The sequence below is a fragment of the Schistocerca gregaria genome, chromosome 5, assembly GCF_023897955.1.
Source record: "Schistocerca gregaria isolate iqSchGreg1 chromosome 5, iqSchGreg1.2, whole genome shotgun sequence".
Classification (NCBI taxonomy): Eukaryota; Metazoa; Arthropoda; class Insecta; order Orthoptera; family Acrididae; genus Schistocerca; species Schistocerca gregaria.
In genome coordinates this window covers 546,884,882-546,906,721 of record NC_064924.1, presented here as the reverse complement: position 1 = coordinate 546,906,721, position 21,840 = coordinate 546,884,882, and the positions used below count along the sequence as shown (strand labels likewise).

Below are 21,840 nucleotides of genomic sequence, written 5' to 3'. Positions count from 1 at the left end.
TCAGTCGGCACAGACGTCTTAGTGAGAGTCTCGGCGAGTCGTAATAGTAGCTCTAAAACAATGCTTTGTTAATTACATGCAGAACTTCCTTCAAAAATTCCGAGAACATTGGAGCGGTGATGAAAAACGCGTTAGAAAAGTAAAGATCAAAGGCCTGAAAATAACTGGAAAAGTTTGACATCTACCTATAGCTTATTTTCAACGGCATTAATTCGACCCGCACTAATAATGAAGGTTCTCAGATTTATAACTCCGGTGGATATACTTTCTTGTAGTTGTTTGTTGTCGAGAGTTGCAGGTCTACGGCTTCATATGTTGACTGAAGGAATTTAAATTTACAAATAATGAGCAAAAACTTTGACGTTTGTTTATAATTGTTACAACACGAGATCGATGCACTGAAATATCTCATTCGGAAGGACGACGGTTCAAACCCGCGTCCGGCCCTTCTGATTTAGGCTTTCCGTGATTTCTCTAAATCGCTTCAGGCAAGTGCCGCGATGGTTCCTTTGAAAAGACACGGCCGCCTTCCTTCCCCATCCTTCCTTAATGCGATGGGATCGATGGCCTCGCTGTTTGGTCACCTCCCCCAAATCACCCAACCAACCAATTGAAATATCTCGCTGCCTCAGTGTTGCCAATGGCTCTGAGCGCTATGGGACTTAACATCTTACGTCATCAGTCCCCTAGAACTTAGAACTACTTAAACCTAATCAACCTAAGGACACCACACACATCCATGCCAGAGGCAGGATTCGAACCTGCGACCGTAGCAGTTGCGCGGCTCCGGACTGAGCGCCTAGAGCCGCGAGACCACCGCGGCAGGCTCAGTGTTGCCAACTTCACCCAAATCAAAAGACATGGAGGTATAATGAGAGGCGTTCTCATGACGTCTCAAACTTGAGGCCGACGTCTGCTGCCCCAAAGATTGGTTTCTGGTGGAAGTGCTTCCATCAAAAAATGACAGCTTGCGTCATTTAAGGCTGTACTAATCGTTCTAACTATAGTCTGGAGTGCAAATGAATCACATTTCATTCGTAATTGGACTCGTTCAAGCGATATTTTCTATTATACCGCTCTACATGAATTTGGGTTGCGCTGGTTACTTTTACTGTAGTAGTTTTATTTTTGTCATTCGTTGACTGTTGACTGACAGAGAACGCCGACAGTAAAAGAGGGTTGTAATATGTAATAGGCAGATATCTATCCAGACCATCACACAGGAATTACAAACTGCTTTAGGATCCACTGCAAGTACTATGGCCGGCTGCGGTGGTCTCGCGGTTAAGGCGCTCAGTCCGGAACCACGCAACTGCTACGGTCGCAGGTTCGAATCCTGCCTCGGGCATGGATGTGTGTGATGTCCTTAGGTTAGTTAGGTTTAAGTAGTTCTCAGTTCTAGGGGACTGATGACCACAGATGTTAAGTCCCATAGTGCTCAGAGCCATTTGAACCATTTTGAACCAAGTACTATGACAGTTAGGCAAGAGATGAGAAAACTTGGATTTCATGGTCGAGCGACTGCTCAGAAGCCAAATATCTCGCCGGTAAATGCCAAATGACGCTTCGCTTGGTGTAAGGAGCATAAACATTGGACGTTTGAACAGTGGGCAAACGTTGTGTGGAGTGACCAATCACGGTACATGGGTGTGGCGAATGCCTGGTGAAAGTCATCTGCTAGCGTGTGTACTGCCAACAATAAAATTCGGAGGCAGTGGTGTTATGGCGTGGTCGTGTTTTTCATGGAGGGGGCTTGCACCACTTGTTGTTTTGCGTGGCACTATCACAGCACAGGCCTACCTTGATGTTTGAAGTACCTTCTTGCTTCCCACTGTTGAAGAGCAATTCGGGGATGGCGATTGCACCTTTCAACGCGATCGAGCACCTTTTCATAATGCACGGCCTATGGCGGAGTGGTTACACGACAGTAACAGCCCTGTAATGGACTGGCCTGCACAGAGTCCTGACCTGAGCCCTATAGAACACCTTTGGGGTGTTACGGAACGCCGACTTCGTGCCAAGCCTCACCGACCGACATCTAAACCTCTTCTCAGTGCAGCACTCCGTGAAGAATGGACTGCCATTCCCCAAGGAACCTTCCAGCACCTGATTGAACGTATGCCTGCGAGAGTGGAAGCTGTCATCAAGGCTGAGGGTGCGCCAACAACATATGGAATTCTAGCATTACTGATGGAGAGCCCCATGAACTTCTAAGTCATTTTCAGACTGGTAAGTCCAGAATGTGGCCGCCGTGAGCAGCTTCGGCACCACCATCTCTGCTCCTCTTGTCATTACTGAAATTAGGACATTGCCAATCCTGCCAGGTCAAAATCCGCTGCAGCAGAGAGCTGACAAGGCGGGTCAATACGCAATGTTACACATAAAAAACAGCAGTTTCTCTGCCAGAGTAAGAAGAGAAGCAGAAAGTAGGGGAAATATGCTATCTGAAGGAACCATGCTGTTACCGACGTTCCGGGCTAACTTTATTCGGCAGTTGGCACTGAGTCCTTCATCAGTACATCGAAAACCCTATAAAAATGGTTCAAATGCCTCTAAGCACTAAGGTACTTAACTTCTGAGGTCATCAGTCCCCTAGACTTAGAACTACGTAAACCTAACTAACCTAAGGAAATCACACACATCCATGCCGCAGGCAGGATTCGAACCTGTGACCGTAGTAGTCGCGTGGTTCCGGACTGAAGCGCCTAGAAAACCCTATAAAGATCCGCTTCCTTAGCAATACAGAGAGCCTTGCTGGGCGTTTCATTTGTACATCCCCTAATACGTCTCATGACGCAAAAAACTTCCCCTGAAGAGGACCAAACACTTCCCCATACCTTCGCTGCATCACAAATAGTTTTAAACAGTCCCCATTGCCGTGGCATTGTTCTCAAGGACGTTACCATAGATTTTGCATTCTAATGCAGTGTATTGCAATCAGTTAGTGGCATATGGGAAGGTCGGAGAGAAGAAAGTAAGCCAGAGATAACGTAACTGTGTCAAGGCAAAGTGTAAAGACTGTGTGTCACTTCATTGTTCAGATAGATCTATGTATGTCGAAGGAGAGAACGCGCTATTTACCCATCTCTTGGAAACTGAAAGGGAATAGTCTACATATATTCCAAGAAATGCAAACTTCTAGACCGAATGTAAACGTAAAAAAGGTGAGCTGTCTCGGTAGTGGCCTTGGTTCATTACATGCAGGGGCCTAAGGTTCGATTCGTATTGGATGCAGGATTTTATAAGCCGGAAACTACACACAAGTAAACAGTATCACTCATTCACTTCCTGGCCGTTTAAAACTCGAATCTGGGACCATTGCCATTGGTAGAACGTTCTTTACCGACTGAGCTACCTCAGCACGACTCACGATCCGTCCGCACAGCTTCACTTGCGCCAATACCTCGTATCCTACCTTCCAAACTTCTGGTGCCCTCCTTTCTCCTACTCTTCCAGAACAGCTTCTCGCGACATCTGTTTTATGAGAGTTTTGGGACGTTTGATGAAGTATCTTCAACAGATGGAGCTGTCTCTTTGCCAGCTCGTCTGCCAGTTCATCTCTGTAGATGCATGTATGGGCTTTATTCCATGTATCAGTGTCATTTCATAAATAATGCACACTATTTTTTTACTTACATGTTTTTTTCAATATCTCTTTACAGTCCTTTAATACAGTCTTTCTGCTTCTCTATGACTGAATCCCAAGTCTTGGAAGCTCTATTACTCCATCCAGGACACCACTTCTGTTCATCTGTCGAATGCCTCTGGTAACGGTGGTAGAAAACTCTTCCCGGAGAACGACAAAGTCATCCAAGCATAGGTTTTTTCAACTGCGGGAGCAAGTCGAAGTATGGTGGACTCATGTCCCGGCCTTAGGGAGGATGCGGCAACATTTCCTATACGGTTCGCGCAGTTTTTGGGCTACAATATTTCCGATATGCAGGCGAGCATTGTCCTGGAGAATGAGTGGCCCATGCTCGAGCAGCTGAGGTCGGGTTTTGTGCGTTTTTCTGCGCAGGTTTTGCATGAAGTTACGATAATACATTGCTGCAACACTTGTTCCACATCGGACTCTATCTGTCATGATCATTCCATGGTCATCATAAGTAAAAATCATCGTCTGCTTACGCTTTAATTGAGGACGTCGAGCCGGCCGGTGTGGCCGTGCGGTTCTAGGCGCTTCCGTCTGGAACCGTGTGACCGCTACGGTCGCAGGTTCGAATCCTGCCTCGGGCATGGATGTGTGTGATGTCCTTAGGTTAGTTAGGTTTAAGTAGTTCTAACTTTTAGGGGACTGATGACCACAGATGTTAAGCCCCATAGTACTCAGAGCCATTTGAACCATTTTGAGGACGTCGAATCCTTTTTTTTAATTTTTAAATTTTATTTGTTTATTGGAAGTGGAGAATTTGAAGTTCTGCACTAACTGGACTATGAGTTCAGCTTCGGTTCAATGCTCTAATCCACGTTTCATCAATAGCAACAATTTAATATCCTTGAATTTCACTGGCGAATTGTTGTTCGAGGGAGGTTGCAACGTCTAGGCGTCCTGCTTCCCTCCAGCAGTCAATCAGTGTGGGGCCCAGCTCTCACAAATTTTTCTCTTTTTCAAATCGTCTGTCAGAACACAGAATATTGATACTGGAGGAATTCCAGTGGCTTCAGAGAGTTCCTCATAAGTCGCAATGCGATCTGCTCGAAGAGGACCTGCCGCAAGCTTCACACTTCTTTCATCTGTTGACGTTTTTGGCCTTCTAGACCTCTCGGATTATCATCTAAGCTTATACGACCGCCACGAAAACAATTAACCCAACGCTAAACTGTACTACGGTCCACTGTAAACTCCCTACAAACCTCATTTAACACACTGTGGATTTCTGTTGGGTTTTTGTCGCTTAAAGTTTCGATCTTGATGTGCGATCTCTGGTCTTCAACAGTTACACTACCCGATACCCCTGCAGCGTCCATTTCTGTCTCTCGCCAAAGTCCGCAGCTCGTGGTCGTGCGGTAGCGTTCTCGCTTCCCACGTCCGGGTTCCCGGGTTCGATTCCCGGCGGGGCCAGGGATTTTCTCTGCCTCGTGATGACTGGGTGTTGTGTGCTGTCCTTAGGTTAGTTAGGTTTAAGTAGCTCTAAGTTCTAGGGGACTGATGACCTTAGATGTTAAATCCCATAGTGCTCAGAGCCATTTGAACCAATTTGTCTCTCGCCAGTTTTATGTTAGAGTACAGCGCGAGAAAACAAAAACACATGGTTCTTCCTCAAGCTCGCAACTACATCTGACGTAATTTTCATTGCTGCTGCATCAAACAATTCACAGTAATTCCAAGCTGTACAGTACATTATTTGTGAAATGTCCCTCGTAAAGCCAATAAACCAGTTCAAGGTTGTCGTTAAGCAGCATTTCGTCCTGTGCCTCGTGACCTCCTTCGGTGCAGCCTCGGCGCCTCGGGGAGCGGGAAACTGTCGGGCGAGGCCTGCCTGCCAACTGAGTCTTCGTTGCGGCCTCTCTTTATTTGTGGCAACCGGGGACTCGTGGGCTTCCGCGTCGAGCGGTGCGCAGCCACGGCGGAGGGCGAAAGAGGACAAAGGCCGATCAGTGGCGCCCATCCAGATATTTCTGGTGGCAGCCAGCCACGTGCGACACGTGCATCACACCGACAACATGTTTGCCCTCCTCTCCCACATTACACTCGCTAACGAGCGGCTACACTCTTAGGTGCAAGCCAGCCGTCTCCTGTATAGGCGCAGTGAGCAAATGAGGAACTGGCTCCAAGCCGAAGCTGTCTCATCACGCGAATTGGGTCAGTCAGTAGTGACTATATAGTTAGTAAGCGGTTAATTTCTCTTTCTTGTTATCTTCTCGTGTCACGGACTAATTCTTAGACCAGGAATTCTAGCAATGCGCATGTTCTACCAGAATGATTTTCCTCCCCACGTATTTCGTGCACGGCTGAAAAGCAGGGAAAACAATTGTCTGGATTTCTCTCAATTTTTCCTCTTGTCAATCCATTTGGTTGAAAAAATACATTTGTTGACTCGTATAGCAACGTGGATTAGCAGAACGTTGATAATAAAAGTATAGCATCATTAAAGTAGCATCTCCCGCTGCAGTACGTTGAACACCTTTATGATGCTGTCGCCATGAGTAAACGAACCCGTGGCGAAAAGTGCAGCTATTCTCCTGCTCTAGTGTGTGTGTATGTGTGCGTGTGTGTGTGTGTGTGTGTGTGTGTGTGTGTGTGTGTGTGTGTGTCTCACTCACACACACACACACAAATGGTTCAAATGGCTCTGAGCGCTATGGGACTTAGCTTCTTTGGTCATCAGTCCCCTATAACTTAGAACTACTTAAACCTAACTAACCTAAGGACATCACACACATCCATGCCCGAGGCAGGATTCGAACCTGCGACTGTCGAGGTCGCGCGGGTCCAGACTGTAGCGCCTAGAACCGCTCGTCCACCCCGGCCGGCCACACCCACACACACACACACACACACACACACACACACACACACACACACACACACACACACACACTTTCTCTTCCATTCCACTTCTTTTCCCCAGCGTTTTTCTTTTTTTAGTCTTTGTGAAAGTGTTTGTTTTATTATTTAACTATGTGGCCGGTTGTCCTTCCTAATGCCACACTACTCAAAGTAACCAAGGGAGGGAACTCGTGTACGCCGTCTACTGTATCAGTGGATCGTGTAAACTTTGTGTTATCGTATTTTAACTGCTTGTATATTGTATTTTCTGGGGCGAAATTTGGGGACCAGACCAGCAGTTGCCTAAACTAGCGTAGGAAACCACATTCAAGTTGACTATGTGGCGTTTCCGACGCTTTTGTAGCCACCGTAGGTACCATCGCACTTCCGACCAACCTGTTTTGGACCTTGATACTTCCGACCAAAAGATCCCCTACCATTCTGGCTTTCTTTCAAGCGGCAACAGAAATGTGTGCCGGTGTTGCTGTTCGTTTCACTCGGTAGTAATTTAAGCTGTGCTCCTAAGATTCCTGCCTAGCCGAAATAAACATCCAAACATTTGTGACCACCAACAATATAAAATGATGTCATCGCTGCTTGTTTCTCTAACAGCAATTTCAGCTGTACATTTCAGCTGTACTCTTAAAGTTCCTCCCTAACTGTACCCTTGGAAATCGCAGCTTATTCTGGAAAAAACAACCAAAATATAAATGTCGTTGCGGTTTGTTTCACTAGCAGGAATATAATACTCTAAAAATAAAAAGGCGTATATGTGTGTGTGTGTGTGTGTGTGTGTGTGTGTGTGTGTGTGTGTGTGTACTGCTAGTCCTAAGGCTGAATAAAATGTGAAGGGGTGTTCTTACTACAAAAGGGTCGGTAAAGCAACGGCTAACACCAAACAGTTTTACACCGTCGTATTTCCGACAAGTGTCTCCCCAACTTTTGGGGTTTCCTTTGACGATCGGAAACACACGTTGACGGCACATATCGCCAAGCCCACGGTCGGTAAGTCTGCGACACCCTCAGGCTGGCCTGCGTATCAGCTCAAGGTCGTGATCAGCCGCGCAACCCGTGCCTGGCTCACGTGTCTCTCGCAAGATAGCACGCAGCCCGTTACGTTGAAACGGAACACGATGCTCTGATAAACAAACTGAATGCGGTATTTTTAAAACCTTTTTGCTACAAGTGAATAAAAGGTCAATTACATAAAACCCGTTCTCTATTCTACGCACATTATGGGACAAAGGTGGTGAGCTAACGGGCAAGTACAAAGTCAGAAAAAAATCATAAGAAAACGTAAAAGGAATACGTCGAATCTCTTTCTTTTAAGACTGGCCATGTCTTTCCGAGTGATAAAATAGGATATGGGAGAACGTAAAGAAAACTCTGAAACAGATGACGGTTGGAAAAGTAATTCAAACCACGACATCAACAGAGTAACAAGAGACGAGAAAACACTGAGATTCAATTTCAGTAACATACATAAACGTTCGACAGCATGTACAAAGCCCACAACTGACTCTTGCAGACTGGAATGTCTTCATCTCGTAGCCTACATTTATGAACTATTTCAGTTCAATTTCAACTGACATTGCACATAATCCTGACAACGGCAAATTTAGTTGTACTGTAGTTTTCTGATTAACTCCATATTAAGAACCCTAAATAAAACTACATGTGAGGTAAGGGTATGTGAATCCAATAAACACATCCAGTACACGCCAAATTATACTACTATTCATTCAAAAACAAAGTACACGTAGTTCATAGTGCTACAATAGGTTTTGTGAGCTAATGCTCCATTGGATTACTCCAACACATCCATATGTTGTGATCTGCGTAGGTCTTATTAAATCGTTTTCATCAGTATATCATATACGAAAGTCATTGTGCTACTACAGATGACGCATAGAGCCATATTATATTCTACACTAACATATAAAGTTCTTGACCGATTTACTTCAGATTTTTACACAATACTCTTTTAAACTTTCGAGCGGACACAGGTTAAATATTTTTTAAAACAATAATGTACCGGCTTTCTGATAAAAACCGATTACGAGAAAGAAAATGCTGCGCTGTGCTGTATTGTGAAAACGTGCGGTTTAGTTTTCTTCTTCGCAGATGAACAGAAAACCTGTATAATAGGAAAGATGTATTTATTGGTTACCGCCTTATGATTAGAATATTACTACGGAATCTGAATCGTCTGAAACTTGGTAATGCTACCCGTTTGCAGATCAAGCCAATGCGGAATGATGTTTCGGAAGCTACTATCGTCACAGATCCAGCACCTGGAATCTCACTCTCCTACCCGTCGTATCAATGAACCCAACCAACATAGCTATTAAACTTCATCGAATCGAGGTTTCTTTTACAGTAATAATAAAGAAGGCTCAAGGTCGGACTTTCAGATATGTTGGAATTCATTTACGAGCAGAATGTTTTTACCACGGCCAACTCTACGTCCCGTTCCACTAACTCTTACCACATACTACCTCAAAAATTAAAATTACGGCCGTTATCGCAAAACTCAACAACTACCAAATCTGCAAGATTGATTTACATACAATATGTATTTGCGAACTTCTAAATGAGACGAATCTTCTGCAGTACACGGGTTTTCTGAAAACTTGCTTTCTGTATGTTTCATCTTGCACATAAAACTGAAATTTTTCTTAACTTGACATGTATAAAAAAGGAGTTTGACAAATGTGAACATGATTACGGTAGACCTTTATGGGTAGTTTCAGACAAGGTAGCGCACTACTTCCCCAACAGAGGTGGCAGTTTTGCCCCCTGATAGGTTATTTGACAACATTAAAAAGGAACTGAGAAAACTTGAAACCGTAGCCTTACCATCACACTATCATGAGGTTCCACCATAGCACCTGTATGGTTCAGGGCAACGACGGGCATTTCAAGACCACTACCACTGCCTTGGTGAACTCAAGGCCGTAGCACAACTCTGATGACGTCACGTTTTGAGCTGGCATAGATGCGGCAGATTCGTGCACAGACATAAATCAAATTCGACTCGCGTGATTGTATTTTCTGATATAGAATTATCGACGACCAATACGGTTTTGTATTCCCAATATTTTAAAATATAAGTACTTTAAAATGATTTACATTGTAAATTAACAATATAAACATACTGTGACAGACAGACATACTGCGACCTGTTTCTCATGCATAGGGTACACGTATAAGGCACTATACCATTTCGTAATTAGTTTTCGTGTTAGTATACGATTTAATATTGCATACATATATTTACATACACGCATACATTAAAATGAAATGGTTAAATTTACAAGACAAAATATGATATACAATTTACAGAACAGTAGTTAACAATTTTTGTGTGTCAGGTAAATGACCAACAACAAGTCAAAAATGCAATTTCTCAGGAAAGACTAGTAAGCATTTATTTGTGTCGTTATATGACAAATTAATTCGAAATGACAACCAGCTTACAAACAGTATTTCCTATGTCTTTATAAACCTCTCTCCAGATGCCAAATAAGGGGTACGGAAGGGCGACAAACGTTTTCGGTAACATTTAAAACAAATTCAAAAGCCATATGACAGCTATAGATGTCACGAACTACTAGAGGGTAAATGCAAAGTAAAGATCCATTCCATTAGTAAGCTACATTTCTAATCAATATTGGTACCTATCCAATCATGCAAATAAACACTTATTACTCCTCCTGAAACGTTTCTTCGTACTTCCGGGTGTGTGCGCTGAGAAACATCGAGAGACGACAAATACGTGCGGAAATTTGGAAATAAGCATGGAACAGCATCACTTTCCAAATACAATCTTTTACGAGGAATTACTGGTACAGTACCTTAACATCTGTGTTCTTGCTTGTTGTGCTCCATAAAAATGTTGTAAGATATTAATAATTACTTATCAACAGTTCGACTTGCTCTGATTTCCCAAATAATTTGAACTTCATGAAAATATAGAATGCAAACGCCTGTGTTCTTTGTAACTACCAAATTTTCTCTCGATTTTTTTAAATCCACAACTTCCTGTTTCCTTCATAGGAAGGAAAAGAAACAAAACGGGCAGTTTCTCCCCACATCAAAGTGTTATAGTTCTTCCCAGCCCCCCCCCCCCCCTTCCTCCTCCACTCACGGTGACAATTGTATCAGCGGGAGCGTAATTTCTGTCGTCGTGATCTCTGTTTTCGCATGGTTGGAAATTCTGCCTGTACACTGTCCGAGATATTTCAAATAATGAGTGATGTATGACACTTGAAAATAATTTGCTTGCCTGATAAGCAATTCTGGGTGTTAAACAGATAACACTGGCCCCGTCGAAACGAAGTTCAGTATTTCGTTAAGCGCTATCGCATAACTGTAGTCTTGGCCTTTCTACTATACTTGGTTCATCATAAGAATAAACCTGATGCGCCGGCCGCGGTGTTCTCGCGGTTCTAGGCGCTCAGTCCGGAACCGCGTGACTGCTACGGTCGCAGGTTCGAATCCTGCCTCGGGCATGGATGTGTGTGATGTCCTTAGGTTAGTTAGGTTTAAGTAGTTCTAAGTTCTAGGGGACTGATGACCATAGATGTTAAGTCCCATAGTGCTCAGAGCCATTTGAACCAAACCTGATGCAAACAAACATAAACGCGATGGTTGGTCAGAAGCCGCTGCAAATGTACACTAGTGTTGTTACGCTCTTGGACGGAGGTCCTACTTATGTATTAGATGTCTTATTACTATGTTACGGTAAATGAAATTTTAAAATATTCTAATGTATGACAGCCATCAACGTTTTTCTTAATCATATGTCAGCAATTTAGTTGTATTTCGAAAATCGTATACAGTCGCTGTTTCTGCTCTGTTGCGCTCTGACTGTCGTGCTGTTAATACGTAGTGTAAAAATGTCTGACGCTGCTTCCTCCTCCATAGTGTAACACGCTCGTGGAAAACCATCAAAAAGTGGTGAAAAACAGGTCATTCTTAGAGTTTTTCACAAGTTTTCTGAGAAAATCACCTTAGAACTTTTATGAAGAACTGTATTTACTAAAGTTAAGAAATTCTAGGATACGGGATACATAGATGAATAAGTAGAGTTATTGTATAGCAATCCTTTAATCAAGGGTTCAAACACAGCTTTGAGTGTTCTTTCTTCTGTTAAATTTGGAGTATCAACATCTTTTAAATGTAAAATTCATGAATATATATATATATATAACACCATATATATAACACTCAAAGCCGTGTTTGAACCCTTGATTAAAGGATTGCTATACAATAATTCTACCTATTCATCTATGTATTCCGTATCCTAGAATTTCTTAACTTTAGTAAATACAGTTCTTCATAAAAGTTCTAAGGTGATTTTCTCAGAAAACTTGTGAAAAACTCTAAGAATGACCTGTTTTTCGCCACTTTTTGATGGTTTTCCATATATATATATATATATATATATATATATATATATATATATAGTTTAAATCAAAATACACGTCTTCTTGTTTCTAATTACATGATTCACGCAAAATTTCAGAGTTCATTGCAAATATAAATTTTTAGTTTTATAAATATTGCGAATAAAGGTTGTTTAAATTAAGAAAACGTCTAATTAAATTTTTAGGGCAAAAATTAAAATTAAACACCGGTTCTCTTTATTTGGACTATGCGCAGTGTTTTATAGCACAGATGTGGTCTCACACGTACCAGAATGATAAGCGTCATAAAAACCTGGAGCACAATCATTTCCACAGCATTGAGCACACCATTGGAATGCCACCATATCACTGCAACATGAACCCAACATAACTGATCTGGAGCCAAATTTAGGAATTTGCCGCAAAAAATAGCAAGATATTTAAGATGCCAGACGTAATGGATCTAATGGATCTAAGCTTTGGCTCTCGTCAATGTGGAACTCTGGCGGGATACAGGACGGAAAGCCATAAAAGAAGATGAGAAAACGTCGCGCATGGTTGGCTTCGTGGTTTCTGTTGTCGATCGATTCGTTATCAATGTAGCGTATGACAGTTCCAGTACTGCCGGCCGCTGTGGCCGAGCGGTTCTAGGCGCTTCAGTTCGGAACCGCGCGACCGCTACTGTCGCAGATTCGAATCCTGCCTCGGGCATGGATGTGTGTGATGTCCTTAGGTTAGTTAGGTTTAAGTAGTTCTAAGTCTAGCGGACTGATGACCTCAGATGTTAAGTCCCATTGTGCTCAGAGCCATTTGGACCATTTAGTTCCAGTATTGAAATGTTTTTCTCGGATACGAATATGGAAGGAACTAAGTGATTACCAGACCGCTGACTGTAAGTTAATATAGTGGCTTCAATACTAAACTATACCGTGAAATCGTTGCACTACGCTTTTGCGTTTCACATACACACATCTAAACAAGTTTTGCATCACCCTGGTTCCCAGAACTGAAGACTGGATATTGTATTACAGACACAGTCCCCCTGACTGTTCAGAGATGTCACTGAACCCGCCCAAAGACGTAAACAACCATGTATGAGAAGCGCCTATTAGGCAGAGGGGGTCTGACGGCCTATCAGTTCCAGTCACTCCACCAGGAAGGCGGTACATGGCTCGTGTTGTCAGTAGTTCAACGGTGCCTAGACGGTCAATACTGCTGTTCGATCGCGTCACGTTTGTGCCAGGAAGGGCAGGGGAAGTGTCCAGGCGTCTCGGAGTGAACCAAAGCGATGTTGGCTCTGAGCACTATGGGATTTAACATCTGAGGTCATCAGTCAAAGCGATGTTGCTCTGACATGGAGGAGATACAGACAGACAGGAACTATAGGTGACATGCCTCGCTCAGGCCCCCCGAGGGCAACTTACTACTGCAGTGGATGACCGCTACCTACGGATTATGGCTCGGAGGAACCGTGACAGCAGTGCCACCCTGTTGAATAATGCTTTTCATGCAGCCACAGGACGTCGTGTTATGACTCAAACTGTGGGCAATAGGCTGCATGATGCGCAACTTCACTCCCAGCGTCCACGGCGATGTCCATCTTTGCAACCGCGACACCATGCAGCGCGGTACAGATGGGTCCAACAACATGCCGAATGGACTGGTCAGGATTGACATCACGTTCTCTTCACCGATGAGTGTCACATATGCCTTAAACCTGAAAATCGTCGCACACGTGTTTGGAGGCAACACGGTCAGGCTGAACGCCTTAGACACAATGTCCAGCGATTGCAGCAAGGTGGAGGTTACCTGCTGTTTTGGGGTGGCATTATGTGGGGCCGACGTACGGCGCTGGTGGTCATGGAAGGTGCCGTAACGGCTGTACGATACTTGAATGCCATCCTCCGACAGATAGTGCAACCATATCGACAGCATATTGTCAAGACATTCGTCTTCATGGACAACAATTCGCGTCCCCCATCATGCACCTCTCGTGAATGACTTCCTTAAGACATAACGACATCGCTCGACTAGACTGGCCAGCGTGTTCTCCAGACATGAACCCTATCGAACATGCCTGGAATAGACTGAAAATGGCTGTTTATGGAAGACGTGACCCACCAACCACTCTAACGGATCTACGCCGAATCGCCGTCGAGGAGTGTGGCAGGCTGGACCGACAGTGCCTTGGTGAATTTGTGGGTAGTATGCCACGACGAATACAGGCATGCACCAATGAAAGAGGACGTGCTACTGGGTATTAGAGGTACCGGTGTTTATAGCAATCTAAACTACCACCTCCGAAGGTCTCGCTATATGTTGGTACAACATGCAATGTGTTGTTTTCATGAGCAATAAAAAGGTCAGAAATGGTGTTTATGTTGATCTCTATTCCAATTTAGTGTGCAGGTGCCGGAACTCTCGGATCCTAGATGATGCAAAACTTTTTTTGATATATGTATCTTTCGCAGAAATATTACTCTGTTTCTAAGTTAGGAATTTTCATTACCTTTGCTTTAATTACAATACTATAATCCACTAAATTACAGGCCTTATATCGTTAACGGTGATATGCAGCAGGATTTTAGAACATATATTGTGTTCGAACATTATGAATTACCTAGAAGGAAAGGGTGTATTGACACACAGTCAACATGGGTTTAGAAAACATCATTCCTTTGAAACACAACTAGCTCTTAATTCACATGAAGTGCTGAGTGCCGGCCGCGGTGGTCTCGCGGTCTAGGCGCTCAGTCCGGAACCGCGTGACTGCTACGGTCGCAGGTTCGAATCCTGCCTCGGGCATGGATGTGTGTGATGTCCTTAGGTTAGTTAGGTTTAAGTAGTTCTAAGTTCTAGGGGACTGATGACCACGGATGTTAAGTCCCATAGTGCTCATAGCCATTTGAACCATTTTGCTGAGTGCTATTGACAAGGTATTTCAGATCGATTCCGCATTCCTGGATTTCCGGAAGGCTTTTGACACTGTACCACACAAGCGGCTCGTAGTAAAATTGCGTGCTTATGGAATATCGTCTCAGTTATGTGACTGGATTTGCGATTGCCTGTCAGTGAGGCCACAGTTCGTAGTTATTGACGGAAAGTCATCGAGTAAAACAGAAGTAATTTCAGGCGTTCTCCAAGGTAGTGTTACAGGCGCTTTGCCGTTCCTTATCTATAATCGATTTGTGTGACAATCTGAGCAGCCGTCTTTGGTTGTTTGCAGATGACGCTGTCGTTTATCGACTAATAAAGTCATCAGAAGATCAAAGAAAACTGCAAAACAATTTAGAAAAGATATCTGAATGGTGCAAAAGGTGGCAGTTGAGCCTAAATAACGAAAAGTGTGAGGTCATGCACACCAGTACTAAAAGGAACTCGTTAAACTTCGGTTACACGATAAATCAGTCTAATCTAAAATCCGTAAATTCAACTAAATACCTAGGTATTGCATTTACGAACAGCTTGGCAGGACACGTAGGAAATGTCACAGACCTACTAAAGAGACTGCCTACACTACGCTTGTCCGTCCTCTTTTCGAATACTGCTGCGCTGTGTGGGATCCTTACCAGGTAGGACTGACGGAGTACATCGAAAAAGTTCAAAGAAAGGCAGCACGTTTTGTATTATCGCGAAATATGGGATAGAGTGTCACAGAAATGATACAGGATTTGGGCTGGAAACCATTAAAAGAAAGGCGTTTTTCGTTGCGACGCAATCTTCTCACGAAATTCCAATCACTAACTTTCTCCACCGAATGCGAAAATATTTTGTTGACAGCGACCTACATAGGGCGGAACGATCTCCACGATAAAATAAGGGAAATCAGAGCTCGTACGGAAAGATATAGGTGTTCATTCTTCCCGCGCGCTATACGAGATTAGAATAATAGAGAATTGTGAAGGGGGTTCGATGAACCCTGTGCAAGACACTTGAATGTGATTTGCAGAGTATCCATGTAGATGTAGATAATAGCTAAGGACGACAGCATGTTATGCTCTCCGTCTGCTGCTCCAAGAAGCGTGCGGTATTCTAGTTTTGCCGAATATTATTTCATTCTCTTTAAAAATTAAATGACATTCGAAGCTATATTTTTCCTCTCCTCACCTCCTGTAACGTCTAACTGCAACTGTTTATATTCCTGCAGGTTAGCTGGAAAAGCTGGCTAACCAATGTTTTTCTAGTTAAATGCGCCTGTAAAGTTGTCCCGTATTATCGCTCTGTCGATGTGCGCAAAACGCAAGGAATAAAACACGTCCTTATTCCCGTATTTGTCTGTACTCGAGATAGCTTGCCTCCCGCTTCATATGAAACGATATTCGGTGAGATTATAGCAGACGCGGAAGAATACACGGTCTAAGGTTTCCACCAGGTTTATTCTTATGATTAACACAGTATATTGGTTGGCGTCATTCCACCAACTGCAGAAGGATTACGTGCAACTCCTCGCGGTAAGCGACTTGGGCGAGAACAATGTCAGTGGACACGGAGTTGCTATTTCAGAGTGGCCTCCAAAAGCCAGCGGCGGGGCCCTGCCCGCTCGACGAGGTAGCCCACCTGCGAATACGTAAACAAAGGCGACTCTGCCAGCATACATTGTCTAGCGCAAGGCAGTTGGGCGTCTAGTTGCCTGTGCTTTGAGTGAATATCAGATCACCTCTGATCAAAAAAAATGGCTCTGAGCACTATGGGACTCAACTGCTGTGGTCATTAGTCCCCTAGAACTTAGAACTACTTAAACCTAACTAACCTAAGGACATCACACACATCCATGCCCGAGGCAGGATTCGAACCTGCGACCGTAGCAGTCGCACGGTTCCGGACTGCGCGCCTAGAACCGCGAGACCACCGCGGCCGGCACCTCTGATCCATTATTCTCCCTTATTAGTGGCTTTTCTTGAAACTTTTTCACTCATACTGAGTTTTTTCCTCTTGTACGTACGTGTCGGGTTAAGACTGGAATAGTCTGTTCTATTTTCGACAGCTTTTCTGCATCTACATGCATACATACTCAGCAAACCACTGTATATCATATGAATTAGAGCAAAATCCTGTATGCCTTAGTACGTGCCTTAATCTCTATATGTTATTCTCATGATCCATGATGTACGATGGAGGCAACAGAATCGTCATTCATCCTACTCAGACATCGGTTCTTTGAATTCACCCAACTGAGTTCGGTCTTTTTCCAAAGATACCCATTTAGTTTCATTGAACGTCTCTGTTACACTGTAATGCGGGCTGTACCCACTTGTAATAATGATAGAAGCGCGTCTCCGAATTCGTTCATGTCTGCTGCCATGCCTACTATATAAGAACTCTAAACACTGAGGCTGTGAAACTTCCTGGCAGATTCAAACTGTGTGCTCGACTGAGACTCGAACTCAGGACCTCTGCCTTTCGCGGGCAAAGCACTTGCCCGCGAAAGGCAAAGGTCCTGAGTTCGAGTCTCGGTCGGGCACACAGTTTTAATTTGCCAGGAAGTTTCACATCAACGCACACTCCGCTGCAGAGTGAAAATCTCATTCTGGAAACTGAGGCTGTAGTTTAGATCACGTCACATTATGGCCACGTGTGCGGTTTCCGTACGCTTTTCGAGAACTATCCCTACAAATTAAAACCTCCCACTGACCTCCCCTACAACGGGTCTTACCACAGGTCTTCTCCGCGGATGACACTGATGTAGGGTTTGCATTGGAATCTCTGTCTACGACATTCGCAGAATATTCTTTCCATGTAACCTTGTTCTGTATTGTTTCTGTTATAGCCCGCATCTCGTGGTCGTGCGGTAGCGTTCTCGCTTCCCACGCCCGGGTTCGCGGGTTCGATTCCCGGCGGGGTCAGGGATTTTCTCTGTCTCGTGATGGCTGGGTGTTGTGTGATGTTCTAAGGTTAGTTAGGTTTAAGTAGTTCTAAGTTCTAGGGGACTGATGACCATAGATGTTAAGTCCCATAGTGCTCAGAGCCATTTTTTTCTGTTATAGGGAGCACACCCGATTCTTTCCTTATGCCGTATTTTCCGTTTTTATGTGTTCTTGTAAAATATTTTACCGATCTGAGGAAGATCATTTCAGAGATTTGTATTTGTGTTAAGTCTCTTTTTCTTCGGAACCCTTCACTCCTCACATATAATAACGTAGGAGCTGCCGTCACGTTGTAACATTTCATTTATGTCTCTTGTTTTCTTTTTGAGAACTTTAATAGTGTCACAAATCATCTGCCACTCTTAATAATTATAAAGTTAATTACATATTTGTCTGCTTCATAAGTTATCACACCTAGCGTACTGGAAACGTGACATTTGTTCCAATGTGATCGCATCAATTACGACAATGCCTATTCAAACCTAATCATTTCCATTGGACACAATTATTTTGACTTGTTGGAAACATTTTGAAATTATAATTATAACTTAGCTTACGCAGTTCGTACAGCGCCACTTGTATTTTATCCTCACTGAATCATCGTGTCTAGTGGAAATGAAATACTACGTATCTGCGTCAGTGCTTAACTCCTGTTTAAGACGAAATTAACATTTTAACTTTATCCACATATCTTAAACTGGTGTTAGAGTTTTCGTCATTCTGCTTTCTGAAAATGCTTATAACGCGTTTTGTATCGTTTATTGCAATTTTTGCCACATATTATATACAGTAAATATTCGACAGCAGAATTTAAAAAAAGAAGAAAGTTTTTTTAACAAAAAACCTTTACTCTGTATTTATGTACGATACTACATATTAGCATCAGATTGAAGAAAAAGTACAGCTTTTAGTCAGACACCAGAATTCAGAAATAGGTTACATCATTTGTGCTACTCTGTGAAGGAAAACTGAAAAAGATACAAAATGATGGATATTTTACGGAAGCATCTAGAATACGTGTACGCCGTATTTCGTTAACAGCACACCCCATGTACAATATGTTTAGAGACCCACCCTGGGCCACTGTTGTAATCTGACATGTAAGGCCAAGTTTACTACCGTCTCTTGGTAGTTTGTTTGGGTCACTTGTTCAGTGCAATTCACGGCGACAGCTCCCGGTCTCGCACGTCCCAAGTAGTGTAGGCAGAGTACGTGCTGCATGTCGCTATCAGCAGGGTGGATAGCACACGCATTTCCATTCTTCCGATTACATCACATCATACAAATACAGTTTATCGGTAATACATGAGAAAAAATGTATGTGTGTAAAAAGTGATGTGTTTGGCAGGTGACAATTGAGTGCTATTGTGACTAACGCTTATCAGTGAAATTGGCATGTTCTCACGCCGGCGAAATGCAAGTTCTTACAATAAAGTTGACGCTAGGAAAAACACTTTTATAAGAATTCCGTGAGTCATGTATGAAGCTGGTGTCAGATTCGCATCGCTCTTGAATTTTCAGTGGTTTATGTAATTGCGTCATAAAGGTTCACAGTTGCCTGCCTATGTACTTTATTTAGGAGAAAACTGCATATACTCTGCGCTCATGACATTTTACCTGCAAATTCGCTTTATTCTGAATAAGTGCCGGCCGGTATGTGTGTTTGAAGATCGACGGTAAGCTGCCCTAGGTCTGCTGCAGTTGTGCCAACCCGTGAATAACGACACTGGCAATAACGTCCTTTCTATTTTCTTAATAAAGAATAGCTGCCTTTCTGTGTTGACCACATGCCATTCTTAGCGATACTTTTTGAATTACCCACTTTCAAATACTTTAACATTCATATTTAATACTGTACGCCTCACCATATCTTATAATCCTTCTCCCACTCACTTTTTGTTTTTAGTGTTTCTTTCCAGGCGCTCAGGTTTTTGCTTTAAAATGACTTATTAGTTCAAATTATATAAATTTATTTTCGGATGTTTTAAAATCGTCACTTTGTGTCATTGCTTCATCAGGCGTCAGTGCTCAAGATATTTCTCTGGCGTTTACCAAATCTTTCTTACAGCCTAACCAAGTGAGATGTGTGCGGTTTCGAACGACATGATGTCCAGTATGTCGTCCTGTATTTTTATTCTTCTTTGGTTTAAGGAAAAAGAGACGGCCTGTAAAGCATTATGTTCAATTAAACTTCTTGGCAGATTATAAATGTGTCCCAGACCGGAGCTCAAAACCCAAACCGTTCTCCCGGGTAATGTTTTTACCAACAGAACTATACGGGCCCAACTCACTACCCACATTTAGCAGCCTTCACGTTCGCTGGAGAGTTTCTGTGGAGTTTGGAAAGGTGTACGGGTTAGTGATGCTCCGACAGATCAGTCGGAAAGGTTTTGCAGGGAAATTCCACATGAATCTGCTAGCGTTTTGTCACGACGAAAAAGTACTTTCTTCTTAATTGAATGGAGCAAATCCCTTCAGTTTATTGTCGAAGCGCTACAATATCTCAATTCGTTATTTTCTACATCTGCATCTGCATAGGCCAAGCGGTTCTAGGCGCTTCAGTCCGGAACCGCGCGACTGCTACGGTTGCAGGTTCAAATCCTGCCTCGGGCATGGATGTGTGTGATGTCCTTAAGTTAGTTAGGTTTAAGTAGTTCTAAGTTCTAGGGGACTGCTGACCACAGATGTTAAGTCCCATAGTGCTCAGAGCCATTTGAACCATTTTGCATCTGGATACATACTCCACAACCCACGTCTGGTACATGGCGGAAGTACCACGTACCACTCTTAGTCATTTCCATTCCTGTTCCACTCGCAAATAGAGCAAGGGGAAAACAAATTTCTAAAGGACTCTGTACGAGCCCTAATGTTTCGTATTTTATCTCCGTGGCCCTTAAGCGCCATTAGAATCATTGTGTAGTCGGCCTCAGGTGCCGGCTCTCTTGTTCAGTGATCGTTTTCTGTTTTCTCCTTGTCTACCAAGTCTGCATCATGTCCTTCGCATCCTTAGAACTGTGGCTGTAACCTAATCGGCGGATGGGTCAGTCTTCGCATTCTTTGGAGTGGACTTCTTTGATTTCTGGGATGAAAGATGAATCCAGATATCAACAAGGACGACAGTTAGACATAAAAAAAACCTTTAAAATGTCGCTTAAATTGAGTCAATCACAGCTTGGAAGCTGAAAGCCGTACCTGCTCGTTGTCCACCATGAGTAGTCACGGTGGTGCATCGGGCCGACATTTCCCTCATCGTCAAATTACCGTGTAAAATATTAATTGCCGTTTCCGTTGGTACACTGACAGACTCTACTACTTCGCCCACTTTCGTTCAATAGTCAATGACGATCGTATCACGTACGTTTTCAATTATTCCTTCAGTAACCACACCTGCCTGATGTCCTGAGCGATTCTCGTAAAAAGTGGGTGCTCGATCACGTTTAAATCAGCGAACCAATAGCTAGTTATTGTCAGTGATGAGGAAGGGTCACCAAGAGCAGCATCCCGATTCGCTCTTATCTTGTCGCACTAATCCCATTGAAAATCAAAACACAAATCACTAAACGATACTGCACTTCTTCCATCCCGGCGAAGATCACGTTGTACAACTTATTAAAATGACTGCCAAATCTGAACTACACTACGATTCAGTGTCAGTTTCGTTTTAATGTAGTATGACACAATATTAATACAAAGAGGCTACAGTTACAGTAACATCAACCTACGTTACGCCGGTATTACACTATCAAATTTATTTGTCAAAAATTTGATCAAAGATGTGATCAAATTTTCCGTCAAATATATTTGACAATGATCTTTGATGTAGCGCTAGATGGGGTATTGCACTGTTATCATATGGCTGACAACAACTTGTTATTAACCACAGCAGTTGCATGCACCACAATTACACAGTGTGCACATGCGGAAGAGAAGCGGGGAAAAAAAAAAAAAGGAAACATACCTGGGTGAAGCTGTGGATTTTACGACAACACGATAAAAGCATTCAACAAAACTTGTTACGAGAGCTTATAGTGGAGGATGTCAAGTCGTACATAAATTACTTAAGAATGGATGAGCA

At 43.2% G+C, this 21,840-nt stretch overlaps 1 protein-coding gene across 4 annotated transcripts in view; it reads left to right on the top strand.

Moving 5' to 3' along the window:
- Positions 1-21,840, top strand: part of LOC126272389 (uncharacterized) — a 363,563-nt gene that overhangs the window by 170,020 nt on the left and 171,703 nt on the right. Inside the window, exon 1 of one of the 4 annotated variants that reach the window (XM_049975210.1) lies at positions 5,733-5,803. The exons of the other annotated variants lie outside the window; for them this stretch is intronic. Within the exon in view, the coding sequence (XP_049831167.1) occupies positions 5,758-5,803 (46 nt within the window). The 5' untranslated portion in view covers positions 5,733-5,757. Of the gene's footprint in view, positions 1-5,732; positions 5,804-21,840 lie in introns of those variants that run through there. 4 annotated transcript variants of the gene reach the window in all.